We start from the raw sequence: 17076 nt of genomic DNA, 5'->3' as shown, positions 1-17076 counted from the left end.
GGACAGAATGAGGTTGGTGAGGCAGTGCCCCATTCACCCCAATAGACCAGCCTATACTACAAGTAGATGCTATTTTGTGTTAGGATGTTGCAAATTAATGAATATTTCAAATTAATATGAACTCTATCTGAAATTAAATTTCCAGATTTTGAATAGGCATCCTCCTTTTGGAAATCAAATTAAAGAATCAGTAGCACACCTTCCAAAGTATGAACTTACTGTAGAACAGGTAAATACTTCGGTCCAGTTCCACTTTTGTTCTGCCTTTCACCCCCCGAACAGTTGTATGGAGATTAAAGTTCTAGGAGAACTCTGTTCCTAAGTTTCATACAGATTGGTTAAGTACTCTCATGACATGTGTAGTGCATTGAACAATTTCAAAGAAGGTCCTCAATCTAAGGATCCCTAGGCTTACAGTGATTTCATAGAAGCTTCTAATTATAAAATGGGAAAGTAAGCCTGGGACACAGTGACTTGTGTAAAGTTTTGTCTGCACCATTGATCTTGCCCCTTGCAGTCTCTCATTTGTTCCTGTTTCTTCTTGTGCAGTTCTCTTCATGTTTGCAGTATATGCATACAAAGAAAAGTACAGGAAGATTTATTTATTTATTTATTACATATATATACCGCCCCATAGCCGAAGCTCTCTGGGCGGTTTACAGCAATTAAAAACAATAAAAACAAATATACAAATTTTAAAATACAAAAGATTAGATAGCAGACCAACTTTGGATTTGGCACAGTATCTAGCTATTTGGAGTGACTGACTGGGGTAGTTCTGTTTCTGGGTAGGACTTCCATTTTCTCTCACAGAAAATAAATTGACAGTGGCAACACCCTCTTTTAGGATTTGGCAGAGTGTTTGAGGGTTAAAAGTATGTGTAGCAACAAGGGTGCAGACACAAGCCCTGGCTCCAATATCCCTGCATATTGGTTCCTCTCCAACCTTTGCATGTTGTTGAGTGTGAAGGTCTAAAGGGGGCTGCTTTGTATTCAACTGCATGCACTTAGAAGCTTGGGCAATCAGGAACCCTACTTCAAGATTCCTGATTGAGCAGAGGTTTCTAAGCATGTTCAGTCAAACACATGTAGTAGCCCTGCACATGCAAGGCATTAGGGGTGGGGCTTGCACTTGCAACCATCTACTCATATAACGGTAAGCAGTATTCAGAGGGGGTTTACCATTGCCTTCCTCTGAGGCTGAGACGCAGTGACTGACCCAAGGTCACCCAGTGAGCTTCATGGCTGTGTGGGGATTCGAACCCTGGTCTCCCAGGTTGTAGTCCAGCACCTTAACCACTACACCACACTGGTTCTCTTAGCTAGGAATAGAACTGTAACAAGTGACTTCATCTAGGAGCAGATATAGGGTGGTATTCAATGTTAGTTCTACTCAGCATAGGACCTTTGAAGTTAATAGAAATTATTAACAGGTTCGTTAATTTCAACGGGTCTACTCTGAGTAGGGCTTAATTGTATGCAACCCATGAAGTAATCCAGTTGCTTCTAATATATCCTGTGAAAAACAGGAGGTATGATGCAGTCTAGCTGCCCAGCAAGCTCATCACAGAAATGCAATTTTAGCTCAGTTCTCCTTAGTGAGAAGCATCCCACCACCCTGAATAGTGTTTTGAATAGCTGCTTTTGGATGTAACATTGAAACATAATTTAGTGTTATGTGAATGAACTTTGAGCTCATGAGCTCTCTCCTCTCCTCTTCAGTGTGGCTATGAGGAGTAGACTGAAAGCTTTAACTTCTGTTTTGAATTAACCATGGCGTGTTGTGTGCAAACTCATTTGATGCAGTTATGGTTTAGGGAAACAGTTCAGAATCAGGGACAGACTGAAGTTGGTGTTTTACCCAAACATAAAGACTAAAGGGTTTGCATAGAACAACAAATCTTGGTTATTTGAAAGCAGAAGTGAAAGGCTGCAATCTCCTTGTGGCCAAGCTGGAGGAGAGGGGAAGGGGGAGCTTCTGACCCCAAGGTGAATGCATATAACATTAAACCATAGCTTAGCATTACCTTAGAATGTAGCCAATATATGCAAAGTGAGGGTGTTTGTATTACTACATATGTGAAAAACTAGCTTTATTTTTTAAATATACAATATCTTTTTCAAGCTGGCAAAGTACAGTGAAGCAATAGCTGAAATTCTAGTGACGGTCGTACTAATGAACTTTGAACAGCTGCAGAGAAAGAGAACTGCCCCGGATTTTCACTATGTAACCTTAATAATAGGAGATAATGATAATCAGGTGGTTTTTAAGCAAAAGATTATGTGAGTATACTCAAATCATTTTGAAACTTTAAAAAATTGCCAGTTTGTATATATTTAATATCAGTATATTGATACTTTGCAGGGATTCTGCTTTGCTGAAAATTCAAAATTGGACTAAAAAGATTGAAGTGAGAAGAGCCGTTAAGTCTGAAGAGCTTAGTATAAATCTAATCAGTTCTGAATATGGTAAGTTAATTTATGTGATGTAAGACTTAAAGCAATTTTGTTCATTCTGCAGTAAAACTGCATTCTAGTTTTATACTATAATGCAAACTTAACTTAAGAAACCCCCTTTAGGATGCACACCTTAACATGGTGAGGGCGTTTGAGAGTGTTGAAGAAGCTGAGAGAAATGCCATCAGGAATCTAGACCAAGAGGCTAGACTCCTAGCAGGGGCACCCAAGGCGGAATGGTCAAAGCTGAAACACCAGACAAAGATGCATCCAAATTCAGAGGAAGGCAATGGTAAACCACCTCTGAATATCTCTTACCACGAAAACCCTATGAACAGAGTATCCAAAATGCAACACAAGATAGTGCTGGAAGATGAGACCCCCCAGGTCAGAAGGCACTCACCAAGCTACTGGGGAAGAACAAAGGACAAGTACGAGCAGTGCTGTGACTAATGATGCAGCTGGGTCAAAGCCAAAAAGAAGCCCAGAGGCTGATGCACACAGATGTGAAAGGAGAGTCCGGAGTTGTACGACGCACACAATAGGAACATGGACTGTGAGAAGCATGAACCAGGGAAAGTTAGAATTGTCAAGCAAGAAATGAAACGTATCAACATTACAATACTTGGTGTGAGTGAATTAAAATGCACGGTAATGGGACATTTTCAATCAGGCAACTACAAAATATTTTCTGCAGGAAATCAGAAATTAAGAAGAAACGGGGTTGCTTTAATAGTGAAAAGTGATGTACCAAAAGCAATTAGGAGCTACAATGCAAGGTCTGAGCAAGTGATATCAATGAGATTAAACCTATTAACATAACCATCATCCAAGTCTATGCTGCAATGGCAAATGCAGAAGAAGAGGAATTGGTGAGATTTTAGCAGAAGTACAGGAAGAAATCGATCACACTCGAAAACAAGATGTGCTGATAATCATGAGGGACTGGAATGCAAAAGTAGGGAACAGAGAAGAACTAGGAATTGTGGGGAAATGGGGCTTAGGAGACAGAAATGAAGCAGGAGAAAGACATTGAATTCTGTGAAGCCAATAATTTGTTTTTTGCAAACACATTTTTTGAGCAACCGAAAAGATGACTGTACACGTGGACCTCTCCAAATGGTCAATATAGGAATCAAATTGATTACAGGCATACCCCGCTTTAACGTACGCAATGGGACTGGAGAGTGTACTTTAAGTGAAAATGTACTTAAAGTGAAGCAATTATCTTCACTTGTACTGCACGCAATCACCACTAGATGGCAGCGACGTCGTGCCAATAAAGTGTCCGTTATTGCAAAGCGCACTTCCTTTAAGCGGGGTATGGTGGAGTATGGAGCATGTACTTTATAGCGAGGCTACTTTAAGTGAAGCTACTTTAAGCGGGGTATGCCTGTATATAATTGGTAGCAGAAGATGAAGAAGCTCCATACTTTCTGCGAAAACAAGACCAGAAGCAGACTGCGGTACAGATCATGAACTGGTAATATTGAAAATCAGAGTAAAGCTAAAGAAGAACCACAAAGCAATCATAATGCCAAAATACAATTTAAATAACATCCTAGAAGAATATAAAGATCAAATAAGGAACAGATTTGAGGCTTTAAACTTAGTTGATAGAGAACTAGAAGAACTATGGAGTGAAGTCAGAGACATTATCAGGGAAGAATGCAAAAAGACAATACCTCTACTTAAAAAGAGAGAAAGACCTCAATGGATGACTGAAGAAACTCTTAAAATGAAGGAAAGCAAAAGGAGATAGAAACACGGGCAGAACCCTAAATGCAACGATACAGCGACTAGTACATAGGGACAAAGAGAACTATTACAATAGTTATTGTATAGAAATAGAAGAGGACAACAAAAAGGGAAGAAGAGCCGTATTCCAAAAGTTTAGAGAAATGAAAGGGAAATTTAAACCAAGAGCAGAAGTGCTGAATAATCAACAGGAGAACACACAGACTGACCAAGATGAAATAAAAGGAAGATGGAAGCAGTACACTAAAGAACTCTATAAAAGAGATGCCAGGATGACAGATTCAGTCATGGAGGAACCGTATGATGAAGAACCAGAAATCTTAGAATGTGAAGTGAAAGCTGCTCTTAAAATACTTGGAAGAAAATCACGAGAAACAGATGGCATACCAATGGAGTTGCTACAAGCTACTGAGACTGAATCTGTCCAAATTTTGAGTAAAATCTGTCAAGAAATATGGAGAACTAAACAATGGCCCACAGACTAGAAGCGTTCAATATGTATCCCAATTGCAAAGAAAGGGGATCCCAGGGAATGCAGTAATTATTGAACTATTGCCTTAATATCCCATGCAAGTAATGTAATGCTCAATATTCTACAACAAAAGCTCTAACCATCTATGGAGCAAGAAATGCCAGATGTCCAAGCTGGATTTAGAAACGGAAGAGGCACCAGAGATCATATTGCAAACATACATTGGATAATGGAAAAGACCAAGGAATTTCAGAAGAAAATTACCCTGTGCTTTATAGATTACAGCAAAACCTTTGACTGTGTAGATCATGAAAAACTACGGAATGCTTTAAAAGAAATGGGGGTGCCACAGCATCCGATTGTCCTGATGTGCAACCTATACTCTGGACAAGAGGCTACTGTAAGGACAGAATATGGGGAAACTGATTGGTTCCCAGTCGGAAAGGGTGTGAGACAGGGGTGTATTTTATCACCCTATTTGTTTAATCTATATGCAGAACATATACGGAAAGCGGGATTGGACCAAGATGAAGGAGGTGTGAAAATTGGAAGGAGAAATATCAATAATTTAAGATATGCAGATGATACCATACTACTAGCAGAAACCAGTAATGATTTGAAACGATTGCTGTTGAAAGTTAAAGAGGAAAGCACAAAAGCAGGACTACAGCTGAATGTTAAGAAGACTAAAGTACAGTAGGGCCCTGCTTTTCGGTGTTCCGCTAATACTGCTGATCAGCTGGAGTGCGGGGAGCTTGCGCACTATAGCTGATCGCTGCCAGCTGGAGCACGGGGAGCTCTCGTGCTACAGCTGATCGCTGTCAGCTGGAGAGTGGGAGCTGGAATACAGGAATACCCCACATTAACGTATGCAATGAGTCCAGAGCGAGTATGTAAACTGGAAATGTACTTAAAGTGAAGCAATACCTTTTTTCACTTGCGCCGCCACTGTGCCACCTCTCCTTCATGCAAAGCCTCAAAGCCCCGCGCTAAAGCCTCTGCTGCTGTGCTGCGGCGCCTCTGCTGCTGCGCCACCATGCCTCTCAGCTGATCACGATTGCGCCTCCAAGCTGATTTGCGGTCGAGTGATCGCGTCTCTTTCCACCCCCCCACACACCAAAAGAACAGGCCACAACCAAAGGTTAAGTGTCCGTTCTTGCGAAGCGAGCGTACGTAAATGGGAATGGTGCTACAGTAAGTATGTCCGTACTTGCGACTGTCCTTAAAGTGAAGGTCCGTATAGTGGGGTATTCCTGTACAGTAGGGCCCCACTTTCCGGCGGTTCTTGCTTTTCGGCAGAGGCCTGGAATGTAACCTGCCATATGCGTGGGGCCCTACTGTAATGACAACAGAAGAGTTATGTAACTTTAAAGTTGAGAATGAGAATATTGAATTTGTCAAGGACTATCAATACCTTGGCACAGTCATTGACCAAAATGTTTACAGCCTGAGATTCGGAAAGGCAGCTGCCTGATATAGCTGTTCTTTGTACTTGCACCATAACATTCTGTTGACATTTTAATATTACTCTCAGTTTATTAAGGAAATAATTGTACAAATGTATAAATATTGGTAAAACTTTGTATTTTTTGCAAAAGTTGGTCTAGATATCCAACAAAAATATAAAGCCTTTTACCTTGGACCAAAGATGTCTGGAAATCAAATGATGAGCATACATGGAAAATTAGAAAGTGGATGTTCATTTGATAGTTATCAGACTTCCTCAGAAGGGTCATCGGCAGCAGGAATCAATAAAGGTAAGCAATAGTTTTGTATTGAATATTGGATTTGAGAGCCAGGGTTGGCTACAGTTGTGTATAGTGTTATAGGATTGGGAGGCTGGTTTGGGTGATGTCTGTGGGTACCCTCCAAGCCCATAATTTTGTATCTATAGGGGTGAAGTTTGTAGTAAAAAAGGACCTGCTGAACTGGTCAAGCCAATTTCTTAGTTAAGTTGATGGACCTGATTCACATGTCTGAAGACTTGGTAAAGAGTAGATGTGTTGCCATAGGAACAAGGGTAGCTCTCTCCCCTTACCTGGCTGGATCCTGCCCCCTGATCCTAGGGTGAAGAGGTAGTATTTGTGTGTTTCAGTCATATGTGGAGCTGGGAGCTGGAAAGACACAGGCTTGTACTCTGTGCTAAATCCAAAGCCATGGCTTTGGGATACCTCCTTGGAAGCCTAATGGGGAAGCAAGATCTGTTGGGGTGTTAATGCTGTAAGCCCCTTTCGTCTTATGCTCAGGTTTTATATATGTGTAAATAAAACCGTATATCACAAAGACATCACAGTCTTCAGTCACCTTCATTACAAGGAAACCGAACCCTGGGTAAGTGCTGGAACACCTGGAAGTCTCTTACGGCCCAGAGATTGGGGTGCGCACAATATACTTGTTAGCAAATCCTGGTGTAATCTTACATAATGTGTGAATTGGCTCTAAAATGTTGACTGCAAGCAAATGAAAATGCCGCATAATCTCAGACAGCACCTATTCTTGCATGAATTCCTCTATCCTCAGTGGCTGATGCCCTGCTTGCAAGTTTTTTTCTTGCAGGATACTAGAACAACTATAGGGAGGGTGCAGACCATTTTTGGTTGTTGCTTGCAGGCTCTGGGATGAATTGGCAGAAAAAAAGCATCAATGTGTTTCAGAAAAAAATGCCAAGACCACCTTTTAAGCAGGCATTATGAGATATGTCTGGGGCAGGTTTCTTTTTATTTATAATTGCCTTTAGATGAAGTTCCACTGCTGGATTTTTGTTGTTTTGTTTGTTGCTCCTAAATGACATTTTAAATTGTGTGTTACATTCTTAAGATTTTAATTATTATGAGCCTACCCAAACTTTTTTTGAGAGGTGGGATACAAATGGATAAATAAATAAAAGAGTTAAAATAAAATACTTGACGGCACCCTACTTCTATATATGTTTGTTTGGAAGTATGTCCTGTTGATTTAAATGGTATTTATTTACAAACAATTGGGATTAGGAACAAACAGCATTTCCAGTGAAAGCCACATTCACCTCAGTAGGATATTCATTGGCACTGACTAATTGGAAGAAACAAAATATTCATGTGTTGCTGCTTTTATTGCTCTTCTTTCTTTCCATGACATTAAATTTTCAATTCATGTAGGGACAGAGACTAAGCTTAGATTCACAATTCTCTTTAAGTGATAGCAAACGTACAACAGGTTTACTACCTCTTAAATTGCCTCCCATCTTAGGGAATTGACTGACAGGGTAACAGGCATTTGTCTATGATAAATGCATGAAAACAGTTTTACATTTTCAAGTTTGCAAATTATATCTGCAGATATCACATGGATAATGTAGCATGTGAGTTCTCAATTTATTGGGAAAGAGCAGGAAAAATCAGCAAAGGTCGTTTCTTCCACACCTCCATGTCACCTAATGAACATCAATACAATCAATATTTTAAAATATGTATATATTTCTTTAGGAGGCACATGTAGCCAAGAGATCTTCAACGTAAAGCACGGGAATAGAAAATGCAACCATCACTGCAAAAATAAAGAAATCTGTGGACATGATTGCTGTGAGTTTCATCCATTTTTGTTGGTATCTTTACCTGTGAAGGTGAGAATGATGCAGTCCTCTTTGAGCATCGAAATGTGCATAGTTTTGCACACATCTGCACTCTTTTATGAATTTAGACCAGAGCTTGGAAAAGTTACTTTTTTGAACTACAACTCCCATCAGCTCCAGCCAGCATGGCTACTGGATTGGGCTGATGGGAGTTGTAGTTCAAAAAAGTAACTTTTCCAAGCTCTGAATTTTAGACAATGGATCTGCTGGAGGGAATCTCACATGTGGAGCAGTATAGAGAAGGATGGCAAAAGAAGGATTGTACCATAAGTAGTTACAGAATGAATGTTACTGCAAAATAATAAGATTTATAACAAGGAATATGTCATCATATGCAAATTAAATTGATTTTATAAAATGAATAATATTTTTACAAAGTATATACATTTAACTTTTAAAAATACAAAATATATAACTGTGATGTCTTTGGGGAGCTCTGGAGAGTCCTTATTCCTCTCTGTACCTTATTACCCCAGGAATGTAGAAGATGTAGAATAGCTTTATTGCTCATGGCCATTGGCCACCACAATAGAATGCAAACTCACAATTACATACAAAAATTACAATACAACAAATTATTAAACCATTAAAACCAAAGGCTGTATAGCCATGGTAATCCTAAAAACCAGAATCGGTGATTAATCTACAGCTAAAATAGTCGTTCCAGACTCAGATTCACAGCAGAATTACTGGAGGGCCTAAGGTATGACTTGCTTTTGATACTTGGACCTGATTTTACCTGCGGCAAGGGCAAAGTTTGCCACTTGCCTGGTTAGGAACATATCTCTACCAGCTAATAGAACACTAATTTGTTCCAAAAGAGGCCTACTTGACAAAGAACAAATAATAGGGGAAAGGAATTTGGCTCTCGGCTCTTTATACAGGGGACAATTCAGGAGATAATGTACGATATCCTCCACCGCGCCAGATTTACAGATGCACAGGCAAAGTTAAGTTGGAATTTTGGCGTATCTCCCTTCAAGCACTGCTGTAGGCATTGATTGAAAACGCAGAGCCGTAAAGGCTCTTCTCAGCAGTGGTGCATTTAGATTAATGAAATATTGCTCCATAACAAAAGTAGTTTTGAAGATGGAGTACCAACAAGAAAAGGAGGACTGGGTGGAGGCTTGTAGGTCCCATCTTTTTGCATATAAGTAAATTCTTTCCTTTAGAATCTGTTTTGCCCGCCTCGACCAATGAGAGGGGGAAGACTCTATGCTTATCCCATAAATGGACAGTATAGATTTAGTCCAAGTCAACGAGCTCTTCTGTGAAGGGTTTTGAGATTGTTCAACAAAACATTTTTTTGGGAAGCGCGAATCTGTCATACCCACCATTTTCCATAGGAGGACTGCCATCAAGCGGGTTATAGCTCCACCTATTGTCCGAAGGAAGAATGTTTTTTGAAGTCAAGACTAGGGGCGCTAGGCCCCTCCCACTCTCCAGTTCATTCTTGCCTTCGTCCGTGCAAGTTGGATATATAGCTAGCGTTTAGATAAGTTTTTGTGTGTTTGTGTGACAGGGTGTGGAGGTTTTGTGTGTGTATTCCACTTTATTTCCTTCCCTCTGTCTTGTCTCAACCTGTTTTGTCTTATTATTCCTGGGGAATTACTTTGGGGGTTCTCCCTGGCCCGTGTTTTTTCCCCAGTGCTTGGCCTAACAGCGCCTTAGAGAGACCATGGCTGTGGTTCCCTCTTTCTCAGGCGGCGGACGCTGTCTTATACCAGGAGCTTGCGGCTGCAGCTTCCTGGTCTACTCTGCCGCTTTTCTCGTGCCATTGCGGCTTGCCGCCTGCCCCAGGAGCCCGCTGCTGCGGCTTCCCTTTTCTTCAGTCCCCTTTGTTTGTTGGATTGCCGCCTTCTCGTTTACTACCACGGCTGTTTTCTACGAGGCGGTCCCTTCATAACTCCCCCTCCAGGAGCCTGCGGCTGCGGCTCCTCTTCATTCCCTATTAGCGGCTCTTAGCAGTTGGGCTACTCTGCCTCTCCCGACTCGTCCCGCGACTTTAAAATCTTCGCCGCGACGGTGTCTAAGAGTTTGCGGCTGCGGTTTTTTCCCAGTTTTCCTGCCACTACCCACTACTACGGGGATTTTGGCTGACCGCCCTACCTCCTTCGCGGAGTCTCTCCCACCTGGCTTTCAAAGCCGCGATTGCATCTCTCAGCCCCGCGGTTGTAGAGCGTATTTGAGGCAGTTTCCCTCGCATTTCTTTTTTCCGTTCTGCCCATTCAGCTCGCTGGTGCTCCTCAGTGTCCGCCATTGCTCCTTCCCCTCCCTCCGCCATTTTGATTAACATTTTTTCCCACTCTTTTTGCGGACGCCATTTTGTTCGTCCCCCTTTTTCCAACTCTTTCTGTTTAAACCTATTCACTACTGAAAAGGGGGTTTAGCTTACCAGGGTTGTGGATAGCAACGCCAGAGGCTTCAAGTTAGCTCCCACAGCGCGATCTAACCTTTGTTTGTGTGCTGCAGATAGGATCCTATAGACCTCCATAGGTTCCTCTACTACGTCTACTACTGCTGCTGCCTCTTGCAACTATTTGAACCTGTTTAGTTTTCATCTGTGACTGTCTCATCAAGGCTCCATGTATTAAGGCTGCTGATACTGTGCAAAAGCTGTTTGATCTGTACATTCTGCCTCTTCCACCGTGTACCAAGGCTGATTGGACTGTACATTCTGCCCCATTCGTGGCCGTGTACCAAGGCTGTTTGGACTGTACATTCTGCCCCATTCGTGGCCGTGTACTAAGGCTGTTGATACTGTGCAAGCTGTTTGAACTGTACATTCTGCCCCATCCGTGGCCGTGCACCAAATCTGTTGACATCGTACATTCTGCCCCATCCGTGGCCGTGTACCATCGCTGTTGAAATAGTACATTCTGCCCCATCCGTGGCCGTGTACTTAGCCATCTGAGCCGGTGCATTCTGCCCCATCCGTGGCCGTGTACTGAGCCTGTTCAGGTCTGTACATTCTGCCCCATCCGTGGCCGTGTACTGAAACCCCTAGAAAATATATGATGGCGGAACAGCCAATTACAACTCAGGCAACTAAGCCGAAATAATCCAAGGTGCTCAAGCATAAGCACATCAAGGCGGTTGCCAAAACTAAACGTCTATCCAGCCACAGCGCAACCAAGCGGCCACGCTATGTCTCTGTTCCGGTACCCGAGGGGGCGGGCCAGGAACAGTTAACGAACCTATTTCACTCTCTCACTGCTTCCTCCGAGGAGGAGGATTTTGCTGGTTTCCCTGACCAACCAGCAGCCAGCCACCCTCCCCCCATGTTACCACCTATGGCTTATTCATCTTCACAGACTGCTGAGCTGTCCATAACCTCGCCTCTACAAGTGCAACCTTCTACTTCATCGGGGCTGCAACTGTCTCATGAGTTCATATCACAACTACAAGACATGCTGTCATTCTTTACTCACACACAGTCACCGTCACAAGTCCCCGCCATTCCTCAGCGCAGTGTGGACCACTATGTACGCAATGAGGCAGATCCCTCCTGCTCTCCAAATCCTTTTGACATTGTCAGGGGCAGGTTTGTGGATGATGTTTCTTGTGGGGAGGAGTCACATTTTGCTGTACAAGCCGAAGGAGACGAATGGAGTGATCATTCGGAGCATGAGGAGGATTCCTCTTATCGCTTGTTTGATGCCTCAGATTATCAGCCCCTTGCTCGCAGAGTATTGAACACCCTTGGTCTCCAATTTACACAACCTGCAGCTGCCACTCCTGCTATCAAGGGGGCCAGGGTCCTGAAATCCCCTACGCCAGCAGAGCACTACCTTCCTGTGCCAGATCCTATTGCTAAACTGGCCAAGGACGAATGGTCTCATCCGTTACAATCACGCCGTTTTAACGCTCTGGCGGACAAGCTTTACTCGTTGGCTCCGGACTTTACAAGCAGACTGGCCGTCCCTGGCATAGACGAGCTGATCTCCAGTCTAGTCTCTAGGTCCCTTCTGCCGAGGGAAGGAGACTCACATTTAAAGGACGCCACTGAGCGGAGGCTGGACTTTGCCTTACGCAAGGATCATGAGGCCACCGCTTTCTCCATGCGAGCCTCTGCATCAGCTTCCATCTTTTCCAGGGCAGCGATGATGTGGTTGGATGACCTCTTAGATGATCCCAATCCCGATCCTGCTTCACTCAGGAGGTCCCTGATGAAATTGCGCAAGACAGCAGCTTTTGTGGCTGACGCTACCTTGGACGCAAATCAGCTGGGAGCACGAGCTATGGCAGCTCAGGTAGTCGCTCGACGGACCCTGTGGCTTTGTCACTGGCAAGCGGACTCTACATCCAGAGTTAATTTATCAAGGGCACCTTATTCCGGCTCATTACTCTTCGGTGAGGAAGCCCTAAAGGCTGTGCTTGTTGACCCCAAGGATGCTCGAAAGCCTGTCTTGGCCACGGTCAGGAATGTCGATCGCAGGCCTTTCAGATGTTTCACCTCATACCGCATGACCCAGCCCTTTCGAGGAATGCGGCCCGGGGGACGAGGCCGCGATTTCCGAAACTTTGATTTCCGTTCCTCCAGGGGAGTCTGGAACAGGCGTTTCCCAGGCAGAGGTCAGTACCAGGGGCGCAGAGGTACCTCCATGCCATCATATAAGGGAAGGTCTTGCCAGCACAGACAGTATTAACGCGATACCAGTTGGGGGCAGACTGCTTCTGTTTGGAGACCATTGGCTGTGGCTGACTCAGGTCGCCTGGATCAGAGATCTTTTTTGTTATGGCTATGCACTAGAGTTTTGGGCAACCCCTCCAGACAGATTTCACCCTTCTGTCTGTCCCAAGGCACCAGCTAGGCACTGCATCATGCAGACAGCCATACATCACCTCTTGGACATAGCGGCGATAGAGCCAGTCCCTACAACAGAGAGGTCGAAAGGGGTGTACTCTCTCCTATTTGCTGTGCCCAAACGAGGTCTGTCATGGAGGGCGGTGTTGGACCTCAAGTTCGTCAACCGTTTCGTAAAGTATCGCAGGTTCAAAATGGAATCTCTCCACTCCATTACAGAAAGCCTTCAAGCAGGAGACTTCCTGGCTTCTATCGACCTAAAGGAAGTGTATCTCCATGTGCCTATTTGCATAGCCCACAGAAAATTCCTTCGGTTTGCTTTCGGCCCCCAGCATTTTCAATATCGAGCGATGCCGTTCGGCCTCTCATCTGCCCCGAGAGTATTTACCAAGGTGCTGCTCATACTAGTGGCTTACCTCTGGCTTCAAGGGGTCCATATCTACCCCTACTTGGACAATTTTTTAATATGGGTGAGTTCCAGGGAGCTGGCTCATTACCATCTAACACGCTCCATGTCTTGCAGGCCTATGGCTGGCTAGTCAATTTCGACAAAAGCCATCTCCAACCAACCCAACGCCTACAACATCTAGGGGCGATGTTGGACACCCTCCAGGCGACGGTGTTTCTGTCTCCAGACCGCATAACTGCTATCACAGATATCGCACGGTCTCTGATGCACCACGCAACCGCAGACGTCATGCTTCTAGCCAGGGCTCTCAGAATGTTGGTGTCCACCATCCGTATTGTGCCATGGGCTCGAGCTCATACTCGCCAACTCCAGTGGGCTTTGTTGCTGTTTCAGCAGGACATTGCCAGGTCAAATCATCGAGCAATTCCTTTGAACCCCGCACTGCGCCTTTCATTCCGCCGGTGGACGAGGGTCCAACATCTCACCCAGGGCACTCCGTTCAGAGAACCCCGCAGGACCGTTATCACCACAGATGCCAGTCTCCTTGGCTGGGGAGCCCACTGCAACTCCCAGTTCGTTCAGGGGGTTTGGACCACAGCAGAACAGACGCAGAGCGTCAATTGGCTAGAGCTGAAGGCTGTCCACTTAGCTCTGCTCCATTTTCAGTCTCTGTTCCCCTTGGACCATGTTCTCATTCGAACGGACAACATGTGTGCCAAATCTCATTTAAACAGACAAGGGAGGACCAGGTCCCATCCTCTGCAGGACCTAGCTTCCCTCATATTCGACTGGGCAGAGCAACATCTGCAATCTATAAAAGCAGAACATCTCAGAGGAATTTGGAATGTGACAGCAGACTGGCTCAGCAGACAACAGGTCTTTCCGGGAGAATGGAAACTTCATCCGAACATTTTCCATCTTCTCCAGTGTTGGTTCGGCGTCTTCTCAGTCGATCTATTTGCCTCCAGTTGCAATTGCCAGCTACCCAGGTTCTTTGCTCGATACCTGGACACGACAGCGGAAGCGGTGGATGCCCTATCGCTACCGTGGCCGGATGGCCTATTGTACGCCTTCCCTCCAATACCACTGTTAGCCAGAACCTTGCGGAAGGCACGACGCGAGAGGTCCAGGCTGGTTCTGATGGCACCATTTTGGCCCCGTCGACCGTGGTTTTCGGATCTCCTTGCCATGTCAGTGACGGATCCATGGACGTTCCCGGTCAGGCCAGACCTCTTATCCCAGGGCCCAATATTGCATCAGGATCCCCATTGGCTCAAGCTAACAGCGTGGCTTTTGAACGGGGACATTTAAGGTCTGCTGGCCTGTCTGACACTGTTATTGATATTATCTTGGCCTCGAGACGACCATCCACCACTCGTATTTATCAACATACTTGGGTGGCATTCTCCAGATGGTGTCAGTCCCAGCACCTCGATCCTTCCCAGGCTAAAATACAACAGGTGCTGCAATTCCTTCATAGGGGCCTCCTGATGGGACTTAGACCCAACACCTTACGTCGACATGCGTCCACTCTGTCGTCCATTCTCTCAGTGTCCTCCGCTGGTGCTCCCATTGCCTCGCACCCGTTCATCAAACGTTTTCTGAGGGGAACCGCTCTACGCTCACCGCCTGTATTCCACCGTTTTCCCTCATGGAGTTTGTCGAAGGTTCTTCAGGCTTTACAACATCCTCCATTCGAACCCCTTCAGACTGTGCCTTTACGCCTGTTGTCACTCAAGGTTCTGTTCCTGATCGCGATCACGTCTGCGGGATGAGTTTCGGAACTGGGCACATTGTCTTCTGCACGCCATCTCTGTGTCTTTCACAAGGACTCTGTTATTATTATTATTTATTATTTATTAAATTTATATACCGCCCGACTAGCAATAGCTCTCTGGGCGGTGAACATAGAAATACAATAACATAGGAAATACAATAAATGACACAATATAATACAAAATAATACAGTCTAAAATCAATACAATAACATTTTTAAAATTAAATCAATTTAAATTAAAATGCTTCAGAGAATAGGAAGGTTTTAACCTGGCGCTGAAAAGAAAGCAGAGTCGGCGCCAGGCGCACTTCCTTGGGGAGACTGTTCCATAGTTCGGGGGCCACCACTGAGAAGGCCCTAGATCTTGTCACCACCCTCCGGGCCTCCCTATGAGTTGGAACCCGGAGGAGGGCCTTCGTAGTAGAACGTAGTGTACGGGCCGGTTCATATTGGAAGAGGCGTTCTGCAAGGTATCGTGGTCCTGCACCGTATAAGGCTTTATAGGTTAATACCAACACTTTGAATCTGGCCCAGAAACATATTGGCAGCCAGTGCAAGCGGGCCAGAACAGGTGTTATATGCTCGGACCACTTGGTCCTTGTTAGCAGTCTGGCTGCTGCGTTTTGCACTAGCTGTAGCTTCTGAACTGTCTTCAGAGGTAGCCCTATGTAGAGCGCATTGCAGTAATCCAAACGCGAGGTTACCAGAGCATGTACCACTGATGTAAGGTCCTCTTTACTCAAATAGGGACGTAGCTGGGCTACCAACCGAAGTTGGTAAAATGCATTCCTTGCCACCGAGGCTACTTGAGCCTCAAGTGAGAGGGAAGAGTCTAAAAAGACTCCCAGACTACGAACCCACTCCTTTAGGGGGAGTGTAACCCCGTCCAGGACAGGGTATATATCCACCATCCGATCAGAGAACCTGTCCACCAACAGCATCTCAGTCTTGTCTGGATTGAGCTTCAGTTTGTTAACTCTCATACAGTCCATTGTCGCGGCCAGGCAACGGTTCAGCACATTGACAGCCTCACCTGAGGAAGATGAAAAGGAGAAGTAGAGCTGCGTGTCATCAGCATACTGATGAGAACGCACTCCAAAACTCCTGATGACCTCTCCCAACGGCTTCATGTAGATATTAAAAAGCAGGGGGGACAAAACTGACCCCTGCGGGACTCCATACTGGAGAACTCTGTTGTGCTGAGAACTGATCCTGCCTTCCGTCCCAAGGTCAATTCAGTTTTCCATTGCAACCAGGACATTGTTCTTCCTTCATTTTGTCCCAATCCTACCCATCCTCTAGAGAAGGCTTGGCATTCATTGGATGTTCGGAGGGCGCTCAAGACCTACCTGTCTAGGACCCAAGATATACGACGAACTGAGTCTTTGTTTGTATCCTTTCATCCACGTTCTATGGGGCATAAAGTAGCTAATTCCACATTATCCCGCTGGTTGCGTGCATGTATTACCTTAGCCTGTCAGTCCCTTAAGCTTCCAGTTCCAGCTAGTATAACAGCGCATTCCACTAGGTCAGCGGCCACTATGGCTGCTTTTGCTACCAACACTCCTGTTGCTGATATTTGCAGAGCTGCTGTTTGGTCTACCCCACACTCATTTATAAGGCATTACAAAATAGATCGCTATGCCTCTGCCGATGCCTCTTTTGGCAGACGAGTGTTGCAACAGGTTCTTAATGATGATTAGGACGTGGGTGGTCCCTCCCTGTTATGGGCTGCTTTGGTACATCCCGCTTGATGGCAGTCCTCCTATGGAAAATGGACCATTGG

At 44.8% G+C, this 17076-nt stretch overlaps 1 protein-coding gene across 12 annotated transcripts in view; it reads left to right on the top strand.

Annotated features, from left to right (window-relative positions):
• HFM1 (helicase for meiosis 1) overlaps positions 1-17076 on the top strand; it is a 164248-nt gene that overhangs the window by 121669 nt on the left and 25503 nt on the right. For all 12 annotated transcript variants that reach the window (XM_061633640.1, XM_061633646.1, XM_061633648.1 and 9 more), the window contains 5 exons: positions 146-229; positions 2126-2283; positions 2366-2469; positions 6286-6444; positions 8152-8247. In XM_061633640.1, the coding sequence (XP_061489624.1) occupies positions 146-229; positions 2126-2283; positions 2366-2469; positions 6286-6444; positions 8152-8247 (601 nt within the window). The remainder of the gene's footprint in view (positions 1-145; positions 230-2125; positions 2284-2365; positions 2470-6285; positions 6445-8151; positions 8248-17076) is intronic.

Source organism: Rhineura floridana, chromosome 6 (genome assembly GCF_030035675.1).
Source record: "Rhineura floridana isolate rRhiFlo1 chromosome 6, rRhiFlo1.hap2, whole genome shotgun sequence".
Classification (NCBI taxonomy): domain Eukaryota; kingdom Metazoa; phylum Chordata; class Lepidosauria; order Squamata; family Rhineuridae; genus Rhineura; species Rhineura floridana.
This window is presented reverse-complemented; position numbering and strand designations above follow the sequence as displayed.